This window comes from Elephas maximus, chromosome 15 (genome assembly GCF_024166365.1).
Source record: "Elephas maximus indicus isolate mEleMax1 chromosome 15, mEleMax1 primary haplotype, whole genome shotgun sequence".
NCBI lineage: Eukaryota > Metazoa > Chordata > Mammalia > Proboscidea > Elephantidae > Elephas > Elephas maximus.
Genome location: NC_064833.1, coordinates 30290669 through 30309622, shown reverse-complemented (window position 1 = coordinate 30309622; position 18954 = coordinate 30290669). Strand labels below are relative to the sequence as shown.

General features: G+C 34.6%; 1 protein-coding gene across 3 annotated transcripts in view; it reads right to left on the bottom strand.

Annotated features, from left to right (window-relative positions):
- The window catches only part of CSMD3 (CUB and Sushi multiple domains 3), a 1374620-nt gene that overhangs the window by 6795 nt on the left and 1348871 nt on the right, over window positions 1–18954 (bottom strand). For all 3 annotated transcript variants that reach the window (XM_049854130.1, XM_049854131.1, XM_049854132.1), the window contains 5 exons: window positions 11815–11926; window positions 8412–8591; window positions 7518–7583; window positions 2974–3132; window positions 559–671 (listed from right to left, as the gene is read on the bottom strand). In XM_049854130.1, coding sequence (XP_049710087.1) covers window positions 559–671; window positions 2974–3132; window positions 7518–7583; window positions 8412–8591; window positions 11815–11926 — 630 coding nt within the window. The remainder of the gene's footprint in view (window positions 1–558; window positions 672–2973; window positions 3133–7517; window positions 7584–8411; window positions 8592–11814; window positions 11927–18954) is intronic.

Below are 18954 nucleotides of genomic sequence, written 5' to 3'. Positions count from 1 at the left end.
GGACAGGATGAGTCCCTGGTGATGCTATGATAACTATCTCCCCACAGGAAGCAGCTCACCAGCATTTCTCTCCACAGAAAACCTTATAAAATATATTAAACTTGGGTTTCAATTTAATGGGTATACTTAATTTTTCTGACAAATTTTAATAATACGTATACCTTAAATAGCAATTCCAGAGAATAAAGACCACAAATTAAATTTTACTTTGATTTAGTTTCTATAGTGCTAACTATGGAGACAATATGTCTGATAAGACCAAATATATATATACCACCACACACATATAACACACAGAGACATCATAAAAGTAAGCAAAGCACACCAGAATCCAATAATGCTAGGCTTGATAAAAAAAATTTTTTTGACACTCAAGAAAATTAAATATGTATACTTGAATTGCTTTTTTTTTCCAAAATAATTTACCCATGCATAGTAAGTATGCTTTTTTAATGTGTGTGTTCATAGTTAGTTAAATTTAGAAAACTCTCTTTTTTTCTGGACAAACCATGCATTTGTCCTTAAATATGCAGTGGGCCTTTAGAGAAATATGCTTACAAAGCCATCCATGGCCCAATTTTCCTCCTTCATTTTCTTCACTGAAGCATGAACAGGTACTTTAATCAGATAGATGTGCAACATCAGGCGAGCTTCCTGGCTTTTGTATACCCCTGTAAAACATTAGAATATTTTAGTCTACTAAGTATTATAAATAGTTCTGCTTCAGCTTATTGTCTACAACTCCTTTAATATATCATGTAAGATAACTGACAGGCCAAAAGAAAATAAAGCAAGATTCAAGTCAAGGACCACTTCACACATACTACTCGCTATTAACATTGTCATACACATTAATCTCTCATTTGTCTGAAATCCTCAACTTAAATTTTAATTGTAGGGATTAATTACCTACGCTATGAAAATTATTACTGGTCTTAATAACATCATCCCATGATAACTCAAACAAATTTCTTCCCTCAATCAGATTTTAAAATCTTCCAGGGTATGAATCAAATGTTAAAAATTCCCGATTACTTCCACAGTGATGAACGGTGAGCCAACCTGAAAAAGAGAGTATTCTAGGTGCCCCTGGAGTCACAAAGGCAAATATATGTCATTCCTACTCTTAAGGGCTTCCAATGAAGTAAGATATATACGTCAGGTACACAACTAACTAAAATACACAAGACAATGTGATACCTGGAAAACCAGAAGAGAGAGGGATCATTTCAGACTGGAATGATAAGCAAATGCTTCTTAGGGAAAAGGGCATGAAGCTGGGTCTTGGAAATCAAGCAGGACTTTAAGAGCAGAAAAGGTAAATACAGGTAATTGCATAAAGAATAGATGCAAAAGTATATACAATGATTTTTTTTTTTAAATGGTGTTAAACTGTAGTACAAATGTGTTCAGAAGGGTAAAAAATAAGGCTTAAAGTTCATCAACTTTGTGATGAACTGATAGTTGAAATTTAAGATTCCATTCATTCATTCACTTAATTGTTCACCTATGTAATAAAGCACTGTAAGAATATACCTGGAATATGAAGACAAGGAGATATAGATTTTGACCAAAAGTAAATGATCATTAATGGGGGAAATATATAAAGCAATTAAAATAATATTGCTGGATATTTTTATAAATAATTTGTACATACATTGTAAGTGAAAGCAAGTTAAATCCAGCCAATTAGTCATATTTGTTTTTTCTATATTTGTAGTGATCTATTTTAAAGTTGCCTAAATTAGAGTAAGCATCAGCTTGTTTTGGGCTAACTCTTAAAGAAAAAATCTGTTTACATGCAAAAGTTACATAAATAAGTCATCAAAATTTAAATGAGTTTATCTCATCCATAGAAAATGTCACTGAATTATATCATGTAGCTGAATATTTTTAAAAATATAATGTGTTTTATATTCTGATACTTTGAGTGTAATGTAGAAACATTCAGTAACACAAAATGATTCATATTTCTTCTAAACTTTATAAAATTAATTGATATAATTGTATTTGCCATTTTATATATGCCTTAAATTGTTTCATTATTAATAATTATATGTGTTTTTCATATTTGAAATATCTAATACCATACTGCTCCATTTTTAAACATGAGAAAAATGATAATTCATTCTTATTAATTTGATAATATTAACATCTATTTTGTTCCAGGTACTCTTCTAGCTTCTGGGGATACAATGATGAATGGGAAGGCAAAGAACTATCTTCCTAGAGCCTATGTTGTCAGAGTGTAGAGAGATAATGTATGTAAGCATTAAATAAATAACAGTTTCAAATAGTGAAAAAAAGAAAACCAAACAGAGTAAGACTACCTAAAACTAAGAGTGTGACTGTTTAATGTGAAGGCCACTTTAGTAAGGCTCATCACAGAATGCTGTCTGAGAAGACATTTGAGAAAATACCTAAATGGTGAAAAGAAGCAGAACAAGCAAAGACAATTGGGGAAGCGTGTTCTAGATAGAGGTAACAGAAACGGGGGGATAAGGCTAAGTAAGTGGGTATGACTCTGGGTCCTTTATGCCTGTTTAAACTATTTTACCTCCACCTTTTCTGTCTTAAATTTGGATGTCCATGTAAACATTGTCATCATGAAGAAATGATTTTGTGACCATAAAATAGGTTGGAAATCACTGATCCAGTTTCTTTGGTGTTCAGAGCATATAGAAAGCTTTAGTTGTATCCAAGTCAAAAATTTTTTGTTCTAATTCATGCCATCTCATTCTAGCTAGGTAAAATATTCTTCAGGGAGCTTATTTCAGAACCATAGAATTTTATATTTGTGTAGTTACATTCATCTGCCAATTCAAGAACTGAAAAGAATTGTTTCTGAATTAATTATAAATTTCATTAAAAAATGTAACAAATATTTCATTGTATAAAAACCATTAATAAAAATGAGTCAATCATGATAGAAATGAAGGCATGAAGGCCTCAGGTTATTTTCTGATGTGATACCTGAAAGCAGCAGTTCCATGTTGCTATTGCTGAGTGTTGCATTAACTCTTCCAGTGGAAGCATTGAAACTAGTAACTGTCAAGGTCATGGGTTGTTTCCTTCCTTTAAAATTGTAAGAGCCTTTCCATATATAATTTTGGGCAAACACATCATCAGGAACTGTGAATAATTAAATAAACACACACATTAATTTTACAGTGTCCTGTAAATATAAGCATTAAATACAAAATGAATATTAGTTTATTGAATAATGGTATTTTGCTAAATACACAATACTGTTGAAAGCAAGTGATAAATTCTTCAGTGAAGTGTTCTGATTTTTTTAGGTTAATCAAAATTGTAATAACTTAGATTTACTCATTACTCCACCAATGAAAGAGAAATAAAAAAAAAAAAAATTTTTTTTTTTTTTACTCATTACTCCACCAATGAGAGAGAAATAGACGACGCTAATTAAATACATGAGGAGGCTTCTACTTAGAACCCTGCAAAGTATCAAGTTCATCCATGTTTGGTCTCCTATAACAGTATCTGTCTTTTCAGAGGGAAAATAAAATGATTTTACTGAACCAAGTCAGTCTGTGTACAAGTCGCTAGAGGCCTGCTTTTCTCCCAACAGTGGGGAACAGATTCATAGGAGAAAATGTGTAGAGTTCAAAATCCCCTTGTAGAATAGCCCTCAAGGACTGTCAAGAGGGAGTGCTTCTTTGTCCACCCTTCATAATACTGAGTTCAATTATTCCAATAATACATGCTCCTGAGGGAGAACAACACCCTACCATATTGACAGCTTAGAGGTTTAAAGGTAAACAAATTTTTAGAAATAAAAGAACAGTGCCTAGAATTAGCTAACTCTCATGGGAAAAAGATGGATTGTGGCAGAATCAGAGAATATTCAAAATGTCATAAACATTCATCTAAAGAAGAAACACTATATTTTAGACTCAGTCACAGGAGATTTATTATAGCTATGTAAATTTGTTATATATAATTATACAAATCGGTTATGTCAAAGTCTACGTATCTCCTAGGAAGCTTCCATGAATCCCAGCCATCACAATAAAGCATACCCCTCTTCCCCTGCTCCAATAAGCTATTCAATGAAGTCATGCTTAACTAGGCAAATAAAGTGGATTTAGGGGAAAACTTTTTTTTAACAAGATATTGAAAGTTTGTCAACTGATCCTTTCTTCTTACATCACATTTCTTACCAGTCAGATCACAGAGACTGGGGTTACAAATTTTGCATTCCCTGAATTCTGTTCAGCAAATCAATAAAGCAACACTACTGTAAAGGATCAACATAAAATACCCTCAAAAGTTGAGTTTTTACTGAATAGCTCAACTAACATGATTATATTTGTATTATAATTCATAAGCAAAATAGCAGAAGGGTTAGAGATGCAGGCACTGGAGTAAGGCTGCTTGAATTTCGGTCTCTCCTGGGACTTTATAAACTGTACGACTTTGCATAAATTACTAAACTCTAAGTATGAATTTCCTCACAATTGTTATGGGTTAATATACAGCTGTTCAGAAGATAAAATAGGATGATGAATGTGAAGTATTTAGCTAAGTGTTAGCTGTTACCATCAACATCATCATCATCATCATTACTACTATTCAGGTGAAAGAGGGAAACTTTGGGTTATATGAACTCACTAATTACTGGCTAATAAAATACATACTTAGCAGACATGTAGTTAGTGTACCCAAAAATCCACAGTCCAGGCTCTATGACCTCTGCCAAATCATTCTCCTACTGGTACCCTCCCTGAACCCTAAACTACATAGTTATGCTCACTTTGCCTACAAAAAAAATGATACAGAGTTTGAGTAAAAAAGCCTTTGATTTGGCAAACACCTTAATTTGTTTTTGGAAACCCTGGTGGCATGGTAGCTGATAACCAAAAGGTCAGCAGTTCGAATCTACCAGGCACTCTTTAGAAACTCTATGGGGACGTTCTACTCTGTCCTGTAGGTTCTTCATGAGTTGGAATCGACTTGACGGCAATGGGCAACAGGTTAATGTGTTTTTGGCTAACAGAAGTAGACATAGAACAAGCTTGGAGTAGGGAGTAACAAGGTAAATCAGCCTGCATTGGAAAAGTAGAGTAATTTGGGGGAGAAAGATGTTCTAATGGAAAGTAGTAGGCACTCAACAAGTACATGTTGCTGTTGTCTTTGTTTTTTTCCTATTCTATGCTATGACTACTCTCTGCTACCCACAGAACTTTAATGAAAATCTGCTATACCTAATGATCTTGTGTTCATGTTGATTTAGGGGAAATGAGGAGTGTCAGTTGAAAAAAATGGAAGAGAACATCTGCCAAAGGAAACAATAGTAATGGAAAATAGTAGATACTAGCAGCAGCAGAAGCAAAATAAGTTGCATTGTGATTAACCAGTGATGAGGAGCACTGGTGGGGCAGTGGTTAAGAGCTTTGTTGCTAAACAAAGATCAGCAGTTGAAATACAACAGCTGCTTCTTATAAATGCTTTGGGGCAGTTCTACTCTGTCCTGTAGGGTTGCTATAAGTCAGAATCAGCTCGACGGCAATGAGTTTGGTTTGGTTTTTGGTGGTATTAAAAATTTAACAAATGGCTTTGCAAGAAAAAACAAACAAACATACAAAAACCCCTGATTTGTAGCATTTGTTGGTTTCTGAGGTGTAAATACACCCATAATGGTAGATTTCAAGCTACCAGCATGATGTCATAGAGTAAGGTAGAATGCACAGACCTGACCATGGTGAGCCTCTACCAGCTGGCTCCAACACACCACCACCTCCCTCCAACTTTCCCATATATAATTAAGAAACGTAACTCATGATAGGGTGGTAGAAGCAGACACTTGGGTTATGTGGATGACAGGAAGGCAGTAATACTTCTATGGTTGAGTCTATTTTGAGATTTAAATGTGATTTTGTATTTGGCAGTCCCTTGTAAACTCTGAAGTGTCATTCAACTATGATTGATGTGGATGACAATATAAAGGAATAAGAAGATGGTGATGATCCCATGTTTGAATGTTTGAATTTAAACTTTGCTTCCTAGGCTTCAAAAATAATAAATCAACAATTTCCTTAATTTCCAAACACTCAGGAATTAAAAATAAAATTATTCATTTTCTTAACTTTTACTTACATCATCATAAGAAATCAGGTCTAAAGAATAACTTTGCTTTGAAATCTGTGGAGATTTATTTATTTCTTAATATATGATCAATTGTTTTAAATGTTCCATGTACCTTGAGGGAAATATATATATTCTGTAATTGTGTGATGCAGATATTTTTACATATGTACATTGGGTCAAGCTTAGTAATTGTGTTATTTAGCTCTTCCATACTCTTTTTCATTTTTTTTTTTTTTTGTCTGCCTGGTACATCTTTTGAGTGATCATTGTTCATATTTTGCCCAGGACAGTCCAGGTTTATACTTGATATGCTGGAGCTATTATCAAGAACACTCATTTGCAAGGGAGCTTGAAAAATATTGAACCCACTGATTGCTCTTTATGATTTTCATTGTTAAGTCTTCCTTCTTATGTTGACACATTCTTTGACCGACTTAGTGGCATTCAGTATGTAATCACTGAGTGTTGAATAAAGTGGTGTAAGTCTCTGAGTCTTTGGTCATTCCAGTTTTATAGCACATACATTGAAAACTATCTGAGCCCAACTAAAATTAGATCCTAAAACTATTCTTGGTCCTATACAGATGACCTAAACTGTCTCCAAGGTAAAGGTTAGCTGCTAAACATTTGATTTTACTTGTAGCTCTTCATAAATAAAATACTAGCTGGCACTAAAAAAGTAGCTCTTACATATTGTACACTTACTATAGGTTAAGCACTTTACTAAATGTTTTATAACCACATCATGTTTTAATGAAGCTGATGATATAATTATCTAATCATTAATCCTGTTCTATAGGTAAAGAAATGGAGGCTCAGCTATATGAAATAATTTGTTCTAAGTCACAGGCTAGGGAGTGTTTGAGGATTACATCAAGCTTATAGGACTTGAAAGTCCATGTTTTAATCACTATGCTAGATCTTTAAATTTGTTTTTACATCAAATAACCAACTGAGAATACACTGGACATGTTCTACAAATTGTTAATCTTTTATCTCACTCTCTCATACCAAGTATGGTTATTTCCTTTTTAAAAATTTTATAATGAAAAATTTTATATAACATCTCATTTCTTACTTTAACTTAATATTTTAAATAAAATTATGCCACTATTTTTTATTTACAAATACAAATGATCGTATTATTATTTACAAATAATCTTGAAAGGAATATTATAGAGAGAACTATAAATAATATTTTTGGAATATTGGCATGTCATGGTATAACATTGCTTTAAATTCAAGATCTTATAATGTAAATTATCAAATCCCAAATTTGACATAGTCAGATTCATAGTTTTCCCATACCAGAATATATTTTTCTAAATAAACAGTCATTTTGTTTAGAAAATAGTAGATCACTTTTAGAAGTTATGACTTCTAGAAAAACAAATTAAATTACTGACCACTTAGTTTTGGGCTGGGTGTTCCTAGTGCAGGTCTGGGATCTTTCATCAATATTTTAGAACCAGCTATGAAAAGAAATGAAAATATTTACAAAAGTTAATTAATAAAACACACACACATACACAAAATATGATGCATCATCAGTTTTATTCTCTAACATATAGTATTCTCAAATATGTTGCATTTATCACAGCTTTATGGTCCCCACCCAGCACTCCTACTGAACAGATAAATACTTTGATAATTTTCCCCAGTGTGGTAAGAGGCAGATCGATTCTGCCTTATCATCTCGGGATACTATTTCTTATTCTAGAGGCACAAACCAACAAGGAAACAGTCAAACCAGGGGCTAAGGGGATGCTCCTGCTGCAACCCTCTTTCCTTTGGTAAACTCATTATACCTGGTCTGGATGAGGATTGCCCTGCCCATGTGATAGCAGGAATGTACCTTTCACTTAGATTTTGTCAAAATACTCTATCATCCTGTTCAAGTGGAGATGTGCTTGGTTCAAAGCTGTGACAATTAAAGAGGCCTTAAAAATGCTTACTGACTAAGCTTTGGAAAATACTCTTTCTACTCGGATCACTATGCTAGAAGAGTATAAAGCCAGAGATGCTGATGGCAATTTTCCCTACCTTAAAGAAAGAACTTGAAAAAGGAATAAAGGCAAGAGAGAAAAAACAGAGCACAGAAAAATATTATTAAGAGACCTGAATAACATTTCTGTAACTCTGAATCCACAAGTGACTTGTCTACATTACTACTACTCTTGGTGTGGCTAAGAAATTTCCTTTGCTATTAAGCTAATCCGTGCTGATTTTGTCTCTTGCATCTGAGGGAAGTTTAAATAGCACAATCTCTTCTGCTAAAAGCTTCTATAAAGAAAACTTACCTTCACAAATGGGGACTTTTCCAGTCCAGGTGTTATCAGATCTACACACTCTATGTTCTGTTCCACCTGCTAAGAAGAAGCCATGCTGGCAAGTATAAATTAGCGTATACCCATGAGATGGAAGGTCCATTCCTACTACATTTGCATGAGCAGGGGTTTCTGGCTGTTTACAGCTATGGGCTATATTAAGAAAAGGGGAGAAGGTTAGTTTTTTTTTAAAGAAATGTAAAGAAAAAACTGAGACAGGATTTACAATATATTTTCAAAAGTTCTTTAATGTCTTTTATGTAAAAATACCTTAGAATAATTACTCTAATGATCTAAGGAAAATATACATATTAGAAATCATACTCTATCATTTCTTAAACCATCATCTATGGAACACTGGTAAATATCAAAAGGTGAACTGAGAAAAAAAGTTTTAATTACTGTGGATAATTAAGCTCTGAAATGTGTGCTATGTCATTATTTTAGATAATCACAATGAATATTAGCATTTTAAAAGATCTAAACAATTCTGTTATAAAGAAACATTTTAAAGTTTACCAAACTCAGGTCTTCTATACCAGCTTAAGATATACTATGATATGATTATTTTATTATATTTATTTTAAATTAAAAAATGTTTTCTAAAATTAAGTACAACTACTGTTCATTATATTGCTTTGATACTAATACTTCAAAATGTAGAAGGTACAATTTATTAATCTGTTTTTACATGCTGAGCTTTCTGGCCATATTTTGGGACTATAAGCTAGAAGTAACATCTCATTTATCCAATTTTGTGTCTCATTTTCTCCACATTTCCTTCCACTCCTTATTCTTTCCCTTGGTTACACCATACCCGTAGCCCTGGAGGGGCACTAGTGGCCTAGTGGTTAAGTGTTTGGCTGCTAACCAAGAAGTCAGCAGTTTGAATCCACCAACTTCTCTGTGGGAACCTCATGGGACAGTTCTACTCTGTCCTATAGGGCTGCTATGAGTCAGAATCAACTCAATGGCAATGGATCTCTCATAATTATGCTCCCTAGTTCACAGGTTTTGTGCCTCATGAAGACCATTCTTTTCTCACCCAGAGACAGATGCTTCAAAGAATTTTCCCGCTAAAGCAAATAGCATTTCTGACCATTTATGCCATGAATACAGATCCTTAAAGATGGTTTCTGAAAAAAAAGTATTCTCTACACAAATGCATTTGGAAAAAAAAAAAAAAAATTCTATTTTTTTCCTACTGAATATTCACAAAGCTGTAAGTAATAGCTAAGATTTTGAACACTATTTGCTAAACATTGTGCTAAATGGTTTATATTTAATATAATTTAGTTAATGTAATGTAATCCTTATTGGAAAATATCTATAAGGATAAACAGATAATTTGACCCCAAACTGCTTTCTTTTTTTTTTTTTAATACTTTTTATTGTGCTTTAAGTGAAAGTTTACAAATCAAGTCAGTCTGTCACATATAAACTTATATATACCTTACTACATACTCCCATTTACTCTCTCCCAATGAGTCAGCCCACTCCCTCCTTCCAGTCTCTCCTTTCATGACTGTTTTGCCAGTTTCTAACCCTCTCTACCCTCCCATCCCCCCTCCAGACAGGAGATGCCAATACACTCTCAAGTGTCCACCTGATACAAGTAGCTCACTCTTCATCAGCATGTCTCTCCAACACATTGTCCATTCCCTTCCATGTCTGATGAGTAGTCTTCAGGAATAGTTCCTGTCCTGGGCCAACAGGTTTGGGGACCATGACCGCTGGGATTCTTCTAGTCTCAGTCAGACCATTAAGTCTGGTCTTTTTATGAGAATTTGGGATCTGCATCCCACTGTTCTCCTGCTCCCTCAGGGGTTCTCTGTTGCGCTCCCTGTCAGGGCAGTCATCGGTTGTGGCCAGGCACCATCTAGTTCTTCTGGTCTCAGGATGATATAAGTCTCTAGTTCATGTGGCCCTTTCTGTCTCAGGCTCATAGTTATCGTGTGACCTTGGTGTTCTTCATTCTCTTTGATCCAGGTGGGTTGAGACCAATTGATGCATCTTAGATGGCCGCTTATTAGCATTTAAGAGCCCAGATGCCACAGTTCAAAGTGGGATGCGGAATGTTTTCGTAATAGAATTTATTATGCCAATTGACTTAGAAGTTCCCTTAAGTTATACTCCCCAAACCCCCACCCTTGCTCCGCTGACCTTGGTAGTGTTCAGTTTATCCTGGAAACTTCTTTGCTTTTGGTCCAGTCCAGTTGAGCTGACCTTCCGTGTATTGAGTATTGTCCTTCCCTTCAGCTAAAGTAGTTCTTATCTACTAACTAATCCCAAACTGCTTTCTTAACCTCCACATCAGGTACATATTAGAAATCCCAAGATGCTTCACAGTAATAGAAGCTGTTTAACCGTATTTAAATCATCATTTCCCAAATATACGTCATCAAATAACTTTCGTTTACTATGAAATACCTAGTACATCCCACATTTCTGTTCTAAACTACACACTCTACAAAACTGTCTTTTAAAGCATTGTGCCTTATTTATATAATCAGGCATGTAACATGACTTCTTAGTGGGCTATTCTTCTACTTTTAAGCAAGCTGTAGGTCCATAAATGCCTGGTTCTGAAAAGGGCTAGAGTAAGTTTACAGGACTTGTTTGGGCTTCAGCAAATCCTAAAAGTTAGATACCTTTCTGATGAGTGTTTCTTTTGGCTTATTTAAATTTTTCCCTATGAGACTCAGAATTTAAAAGCTAAGGAGGAGCTAGAAAGTGGGAAGAGGAGGAAGAGAATAGAGTAGTAACTCATCAGCTGAAATCTATTTCTAATTGAGAGCCAGAGCAGACTGTTCAGTGACCTTGGTCTTTGTTTTTATTTAATCTGTACAATAAGTGTTTTCAACCTGGGGTCAGTGTACACTTAGAGGCTCCAGGAAATCCTGACAAATAGTATTCATATTTTGGGTCAAGGTATCCATTCATATTTTCTTTTCAGGAGTATTTCTAGCTTTCCTCAGCTTCTCTGAGAGTTTCGCATGTGATAAAAGAATAAGAGTAACTACTTTGGAACCTTCTGCTTTCCAGAGTACTTCAGATTCATAGGTGCAGCTTTAAATGGCAATCATCACATATAATTATGAGGTGACCAAATAAAATGCAGTCACAGGAGCTTTACAAAAGGACCCAAAAAACACCCTGTCTCATGCCTTCTGACTTCTTTAGAAAATGTGCTCTCCATAGGTTCATGATAAAGTAATAAAATTGCAAACGTGAAATATGTATTATGATAATCTAGAGAGAAATCAACACAACACATACATGGTATAAATACAACTTTGTTCCCACACTTGATAGGGAAAAATCTCACGTAAATTCTTACCTATAGTAAGTATAATTTGTTACCCACAGTACTTACGTATGCATTCAGGCTGAATTCCACTCCACGTGAGGCCAGGAAGACACGTGCGTGTTGTAGACCCTTGGAGAAGATGTCCTTTTTTACAATGGAACTGTACAACACTTCCCACCTGTAAAAAAGCAAATGTTACAAAACAATTTCAAATATAGCAACTAATAGAAAACACCTTGAGTGATAAAATGCTTTCAAATGAAATTCTGTACAGTAGATGTCGGAAGGAAAAGAAATTGAAATCTGATTTAAAAGAAAATTGGGATAAGATGCAAGACTAAAGAAAGAAACGTGGATTGCTTTTTATTACATGTCATCATCAAATATTCATGTGCACAATGTATACAGAAGCACCAAACTTTCTGGCCATAGGAATTTGAGGAAAACATATAGAATACAAAAAATACAACAAGCTACACATGCATACAAAATGAATAGACAGATGAAGATTAGAAAGTAAAGGTAAGTAAAGATGGATAAAAGTATATATGAAAATAAAAATAATTACAATTATAGGAGACAAATGAATATTGAAGATGATAAATGCAATATAAGATTAGAGACAAAGGTTGTTCCTGAAGGTTGTGGTGATAACAGAAACGTAGAGTGGAAGACATGGACCTTGCACTAAGCTTTCAAGGATGTAGAATTTGTATATGTATAGAGAGAATAATGACTCTCAGGGCGTGTTTCCCAAAAAAAATACCATCAATATCACCCAGGACCTTGTAGAAATGCAAATTTTGGGGCCTTACCCCTAACCTACTGAATCAGAAACACTGGGAGTGAAAACCAAAAATCTATATTTTAACAAGTCCCCCAGGTGATTTTAGAGTTTGAAAGGGACTGATATGTTGTTGCTGTTAGTTGCCGTTGAGTTGGCTCCAACTCATAGTGACCGTATGTACCACAGAACAAAACACTGCCCAGTCCTGTGCCATCCTCACAATCATTGTTATGCTCGAGCTCTCTGTTATAGCCACTGTGTCAATCCATCTCGTTGAGGGTCTTCCTTTTTCCCACTGACCCTGTACTTTACCAAGCATGATGTCCTCTTCCAGGGATTGAGACCTACTGACAACACGTCCGAAGTATATAAGATGCAGTCTCGCCATCCTTGCTTCTAAGGAGCATTCTGGTTGTACTTCTTCCAAGACAGGTTTGTTTGTTCTTTTGGCAGTCCATGGTGTATTTAATATCCCTTACCAATACCACGATTCAAAGGCATCAATTCTTCTTCGGTCTTCCTTATTCATTGTCCAGCTTTCACATGCATATGATATGACTGAAAATACCATGGCTTGGATCAGGTGCACCTTAGTCTTCAAGGTAACATCTTTGCTTTTCGACACTTTAAAGAGGTCCTTGGCAGCAGATTTGCCCAGTGCAATGCATCTTTTGATTTCTTGACTGCTGCTTCCTTGGGAGTTGATTGTGGATCCAAGTAAAATGAAATCCTTGACTTCAATCTTTTCTCTGTTTATCATGATGTTGCTTATTGGTCCAGTTGTGAGGATTTTTGTTTTCTTTATGTTGAGGTATAATCCATATTGAAGGCTGTGGTCTTTGATCTTCATCAGTAAGTGCTTCAAGTCCTCTCCACTTTCAGTGAACAAGGTGGTGTCATCTGCATACCGCAGGATGTTAATGAATCTTCCTCCAATCCTGATGCCTCGTTCTTCTTAATATAGTCCACTTTCTCAGATTATTTGCTCAGTATGCAAATTAAATAGGTATGGTGAAAGGATATAACCCTGACGCACACTTTTCCCGATATTAAACCACACAGTATTCCCCTGTTCTGTCTGAACAATTGCCTCCTGATCTATGTACAGGTTCCTCATGAGCATAATTAAGAGTTCCGGAATTCCCATTCTTTGCAATGTTATGCATAATTTGTTGTGATTCACACAGTCGAATGTCTTTGCATGGTCAATAAAACACAGGTAAACATTCTTCTGGTCAGCCAGGATCCATCTGACATCAGCAATAATATCTTTGCTTCCATGAGTTCTGAATACAACTTGACTTTCTGGCAGCTCCCTGTCAATATACTCCTGCATCTGCTTTTGAATGATCTTCAGCAAAATTTTGTTTGCATGTGATATTAATGATATTGTTTGATAATTTCCACATTCAGTTGGATCACTTTTCTTGGGATAGGCATAAATATGGATCTCTTCCAGTTGGTTGCCAGGTAGCTGTCTTTCAATTTCTTAGCATAGACAAGTGAGCACCTCCAGCGTTGCATCCGCTTGTTGAAACATCTCAATTGATATTCTGTCAATTCCTGGAGGCTTGTTTTTTGTCAATTTTTTTAATTTTTTTTCAGTGCCTTCAGTGCAGGCTGGGCTTCTTCCTTCAGTGCCATTGGTTCCTGATCATATGCTACCTCATGAAACAGTTGAACGTAGACTAATTCTTTTTGGTATAATGACTCTGTATTCTTTCCATCTTCTTTTGATGCTTCCTGAGTTGTTTAATATTTTTCCCACAGAACCCTTCACTGTTGCAACTTAATGCTTCAATTTTTTTCTTCAGTTCTTTCAGTTTGAGAAATGTTGAGCATGTTCTTACCTTTTGGTTTTCTATCTCCAGCTCTTTGCACATGTCATTATAATACCTTACTTTGTCTTCTCAAGCCGCCCTTTGAAATCTTCTGTTCAGTTCTTTTACTTCCTCATTTCTTCCTTTTGCTTTAGCTGCTTAATATTTGAGAGCAAATTTCAGTGTCTTCCCTGACTTCCATCTTCATTTTTCCTTCTTTCCTGTCTTTTCCATGACCTCTTACTTTCTTCATGTATGATGTTCTTGATGTCATTCCTCAACTCGTCTGGTCTTCAGTCGTTAGCACTCAATGCATCAAATCTATTCTTGAGATGGTCTCTAAATTCAGGTGGGATACACTCAAGGTCGTACTTTGGCTCTTGTGGATTTGTTCTAATTTTCTTCGTTTCAACCTGACCTTGCATATGAGAAAATGATGGTCTGTCCCACAGTTGGCCCCTGGCCTTGTCCTGGCTGATGATATTGAGCTTTTCCATCATCTCTTTCCACAGATGTAGTTGATTTGATTCCTATGTAGTCCATCCGTTGAGGTACATGTGTATAGTTACCCTTTATGTTTTTGAAAAAAGTATTTGCAGTGAAGAAGTCATTGGTCTTGCAAATTCTATCATGCAATCTCTGGCATCGTTTCTATCATCAAGGCCATGTTTTCTGACTACCGATACTTCTTTGTTTCCAACTTCTGCATTCCAATCACCAGTAATTATCAATGAATCTTGATTGCACATTTGATCAATTTTAGACTGTAGCAGTTGGCACTACAATATTAGATCTGACTAATAAAACTGGATTAACTTGTGACAGTAGGCTTAAAGAGGAAGTCATTTACTTAAAATATAATTAAAAAGAAAACACAAGATTTATTAAGTGATTAAAAGTGATGGGCAAAATAAGGGATATTTAAGGTCTGCCATTTCAGACTTCCTCAGAAATTGGATTCTGAGAATGCTCAGTTGGTGTCTTAGGGTTTTAGAACTCAAAGCCTGTTTTCCATCTCGCCCTTTAGCAATGCAAGTATAAGGCTAATGTGACTTAATTTGATACCAAGGTTCCATGTAGATCTTAAGACTAGCTATATTTCACCATTTCTCATTATCACCTACAACCACACTACACTAGAAACATTCAATTTCAATATTCATTTTCTGACCATAACATTTATTCTTCCACATATCTCACACTGTGTCTTCTGTGGCACCTTCACCTACACTTTGAGAATCACTGTCACAGACAATTGAAATTGTCTCCTAATTGGTCTCCAGTTCTCTAGTTCTAACCCCATTAAATACATTTTCACACTAAAATCAGAGTAATCTACACGATGTGAAATTCTGACCTTATCATTATCCTTCTGAAAATCTGTAATGGTTCATTACCCACAGGATAAAATTACCATGTGTTAACTTGGCAGATAAAGACCTCCATAACCTGGCCACTGACAATCTCTCTAGTGTTGTTGTTAACCACTTTTCCAATTTGTGCTCAGGTAATACTGAATTTTTGTAGTTCTCTAAATGCATGCATATTCTCATCTTGCGGTTCTTGCATGGAATGCCTTTCCCAACAGTCTTTTCCTAGCTCTTACACTAAAAGACTTAACTTGGACATGATCTCCAGAAAGACCTCCCTGCAGCACCAGGTTATAAAAACTGTCCCTTTTATGGTCTTCCTTAGCACTTTTCAACATTATCATCATATGAAATCATCTATTCCACTGTCTATGTCTCTTAGCCACATACCAAAATGTTATTTTCTCTAGCCAGGGACTATTTGTTATTCACTGTTGTGGACTCAAAACTTAGCAAAGTGCCTTGAAAATGTTGGCTCAACTGAAGGAATGTGGACTAATAATTTAATATGAAATCATTTGATTGCTTAGCTTAAAAAGATTTAACATGACTATCAGTTTCTTAAGATGAAAGAATATCCTATCTATACTTAGGATTTAAACCCTGGTGGCGTACTGGTAAAGTGCTATGGCTGCTAACCAAAGGGTCAGCAGTTCGAATCTGCCAGGGGCTCCTTGGAAACTCTATGGGGCAGTTCTACTTCATCCTATAAGGTCGCTATGAGTCGGGATCGACTCGAGGGCACTGGGTTTTTTGGGTATACTTTAGGAAACATAAGGTTAAATAATTAGTTTTTTGAGATGTAAATCTGGGTTATATTAGCAAATCATTATATGTCATGTGACTATCACAGACCTTGAAAAACATGTTGCATTACCTAGATTTTTTTTTAATATTTTTAAAACTTCTCCCTCATTTCTGTCAATTTCTCTGAAGTCACCATAAATACTGCTTTAGATATTAACCAGATGCTATAGAAATATCACTGGGTTTTACTGGGTAGAGAACTATAATATATTCAAAGATTTCCTATATATCACTAACTCATTTAATAGTAAGCAAATTTTTTGTCAAGATTACAAATATTTATACCAAATATCTAATACTCATGGAGCTCTGGTGGCACAGTGGTTGAGAGTTCAGCTGTTAACCAAAAGGTCAGCAGTTCAAATCCACCAGCCACTCCTTGGAAATCCTATGGGGCAGTTGTACTCTGTCCTGAAGAGTCGCTATAAGTCGGAATTGACTCGAAGGCACCAGGTTTGTTTGTTTGTTTTTTATTCAAATTTAGTGATTGATTAAATTTTTGTTCAGAATATTTTATTGTCAAATTAACCACCAACATTTTCTCCAAATATAATGCATTAGTAAATAATTTTGCCAATGACAAACCCACTTAATATATTATACCTAACTCTCTATCCTTTTCTGCCTGATTTTCCAAGATAGGCTCTCTGACTTTGAATAACTTCTAACAAGAATAATATAATTTGATTATTTACAGTAAAATTAGTAAAAATATACACATATAATTTTAAAAATTCTTTGAAAAAATTAATGTACAATTTTCCCACAAATATTCACTAATAAAAAATGCTCTTGTTTATATAACTAATCACAGATATATCTTGTCAATTAACATTGAAAATAATTTTATATCGGGAATTAAGACCCATCCATATCTAGTTTTAATGTGGAAATAAAAATCACTTTTATTTGATCCAAATCAGCATGTTGTATGCAAATACATTATAGAACTTTAAGTCATGATTAATTAGTAAATATCACTTATCTTCTTTAACTCCATATTCCTCTCTTAAATGTTATCTCGGTTCCTAACAAATAAAATTTATACAGCCAGTCATAATATTAATAGAAATCTTACATACATTTAGAATATCTGAAATAAGGTCTATCTTTCTCTTCCCTGACTCTTGCTTTGCTTGCATTTCCATCACTGTATTTATTTGTGTCTAATTTTTTATATGACTGTTTAACTGAAGTATCCAGCACGGTTTCTAAAAACTTTCAAAAATATGTATAATTAAGCCTTCAAAAATTTTATATGCTTTCTCTGTAAAATATCTTTAAACAACTACTTGGTATTTCTATACATGTTTAAACACTTTACTCACTAAAATTGATGCAGCCTCTAATAAAAGGCATATATAAATTGAGATTAATAAAATTCAAGTAGAAAAACAGGATCACAAAATAAAGGGATAAGAATTATTACTCAAATAAGATGCAAAATATTTTCACTGACTGAACACCAACTTTAGTTCCAAGTTACCTGATTTAAGAAAAAAATAAATTTTAAGGTATGTTATGAGTTTGTAATAAAAAATAATCAGAAGGTCTTAATTAAGAAAAAAGTGGGTATTTGTGACATCTAGCTTTTAAAGAGTTTCCACAATGGAAACTCTATGGGGCAGTTCTACTCAGTCCTATAGGGTCGCTATGAGTAGGAATTGACTCGATGGCACTGGGTTTTTTTAGCTTTTAAAATTCAGGTCATGGTATTCACTATTTAAAGGTAGTGAAACTCTGTGTAACACATTTGCCTCATTCCATGTATTTATGGGCTAATTTCAGTTACAAACTGGAAATCATATGTAACCACCATGATTATTTCGGTAGGGCTAACTATCTTAGTGTTAAATATCTTGGGGTTAAATGTCTAAGAGTCAGAGTAAAGTCATTTCATCTCTGTAATAACTATATAATAAGCCTTAAACCGAAATAATATATCTTCCAAAGCCCACAGCTCAATTAAAAGTGCAGATTAGTTAATGAAATTTGTGTGTTTGACATTCACTCCGTAATTAATCCAGACACTTTATCAATCATTTTGACAGCTACTCCCATCACCGGAAAACTATTTTTGGCCAAAAATAGTTTCAATTTACAATGCTTCAGGTAAAAAGAGAAATTATGTTGAATACTTTTTTTATTCAACAATGGAGTTTTTGTCACCACTAGCAATAGTTTCTTTTGTAGCAATAGGTGATATATATTTATATGTTATTACTTCTATATATGTTCAACATATATAGGAAAAGACAGTGAATGAATGAACAAATTAAAGAGAAAATTAAGAAAGTGATTTGAGTGCCTCTGCAACTCATGACTTTCTATCTATCACCAATTCCAGAAGTGGGCTTCTATAGCTGCATTTTTACTTCATAACTCATTACTTCTAGCTACCTAATTAAACCAGGGGTGAAGC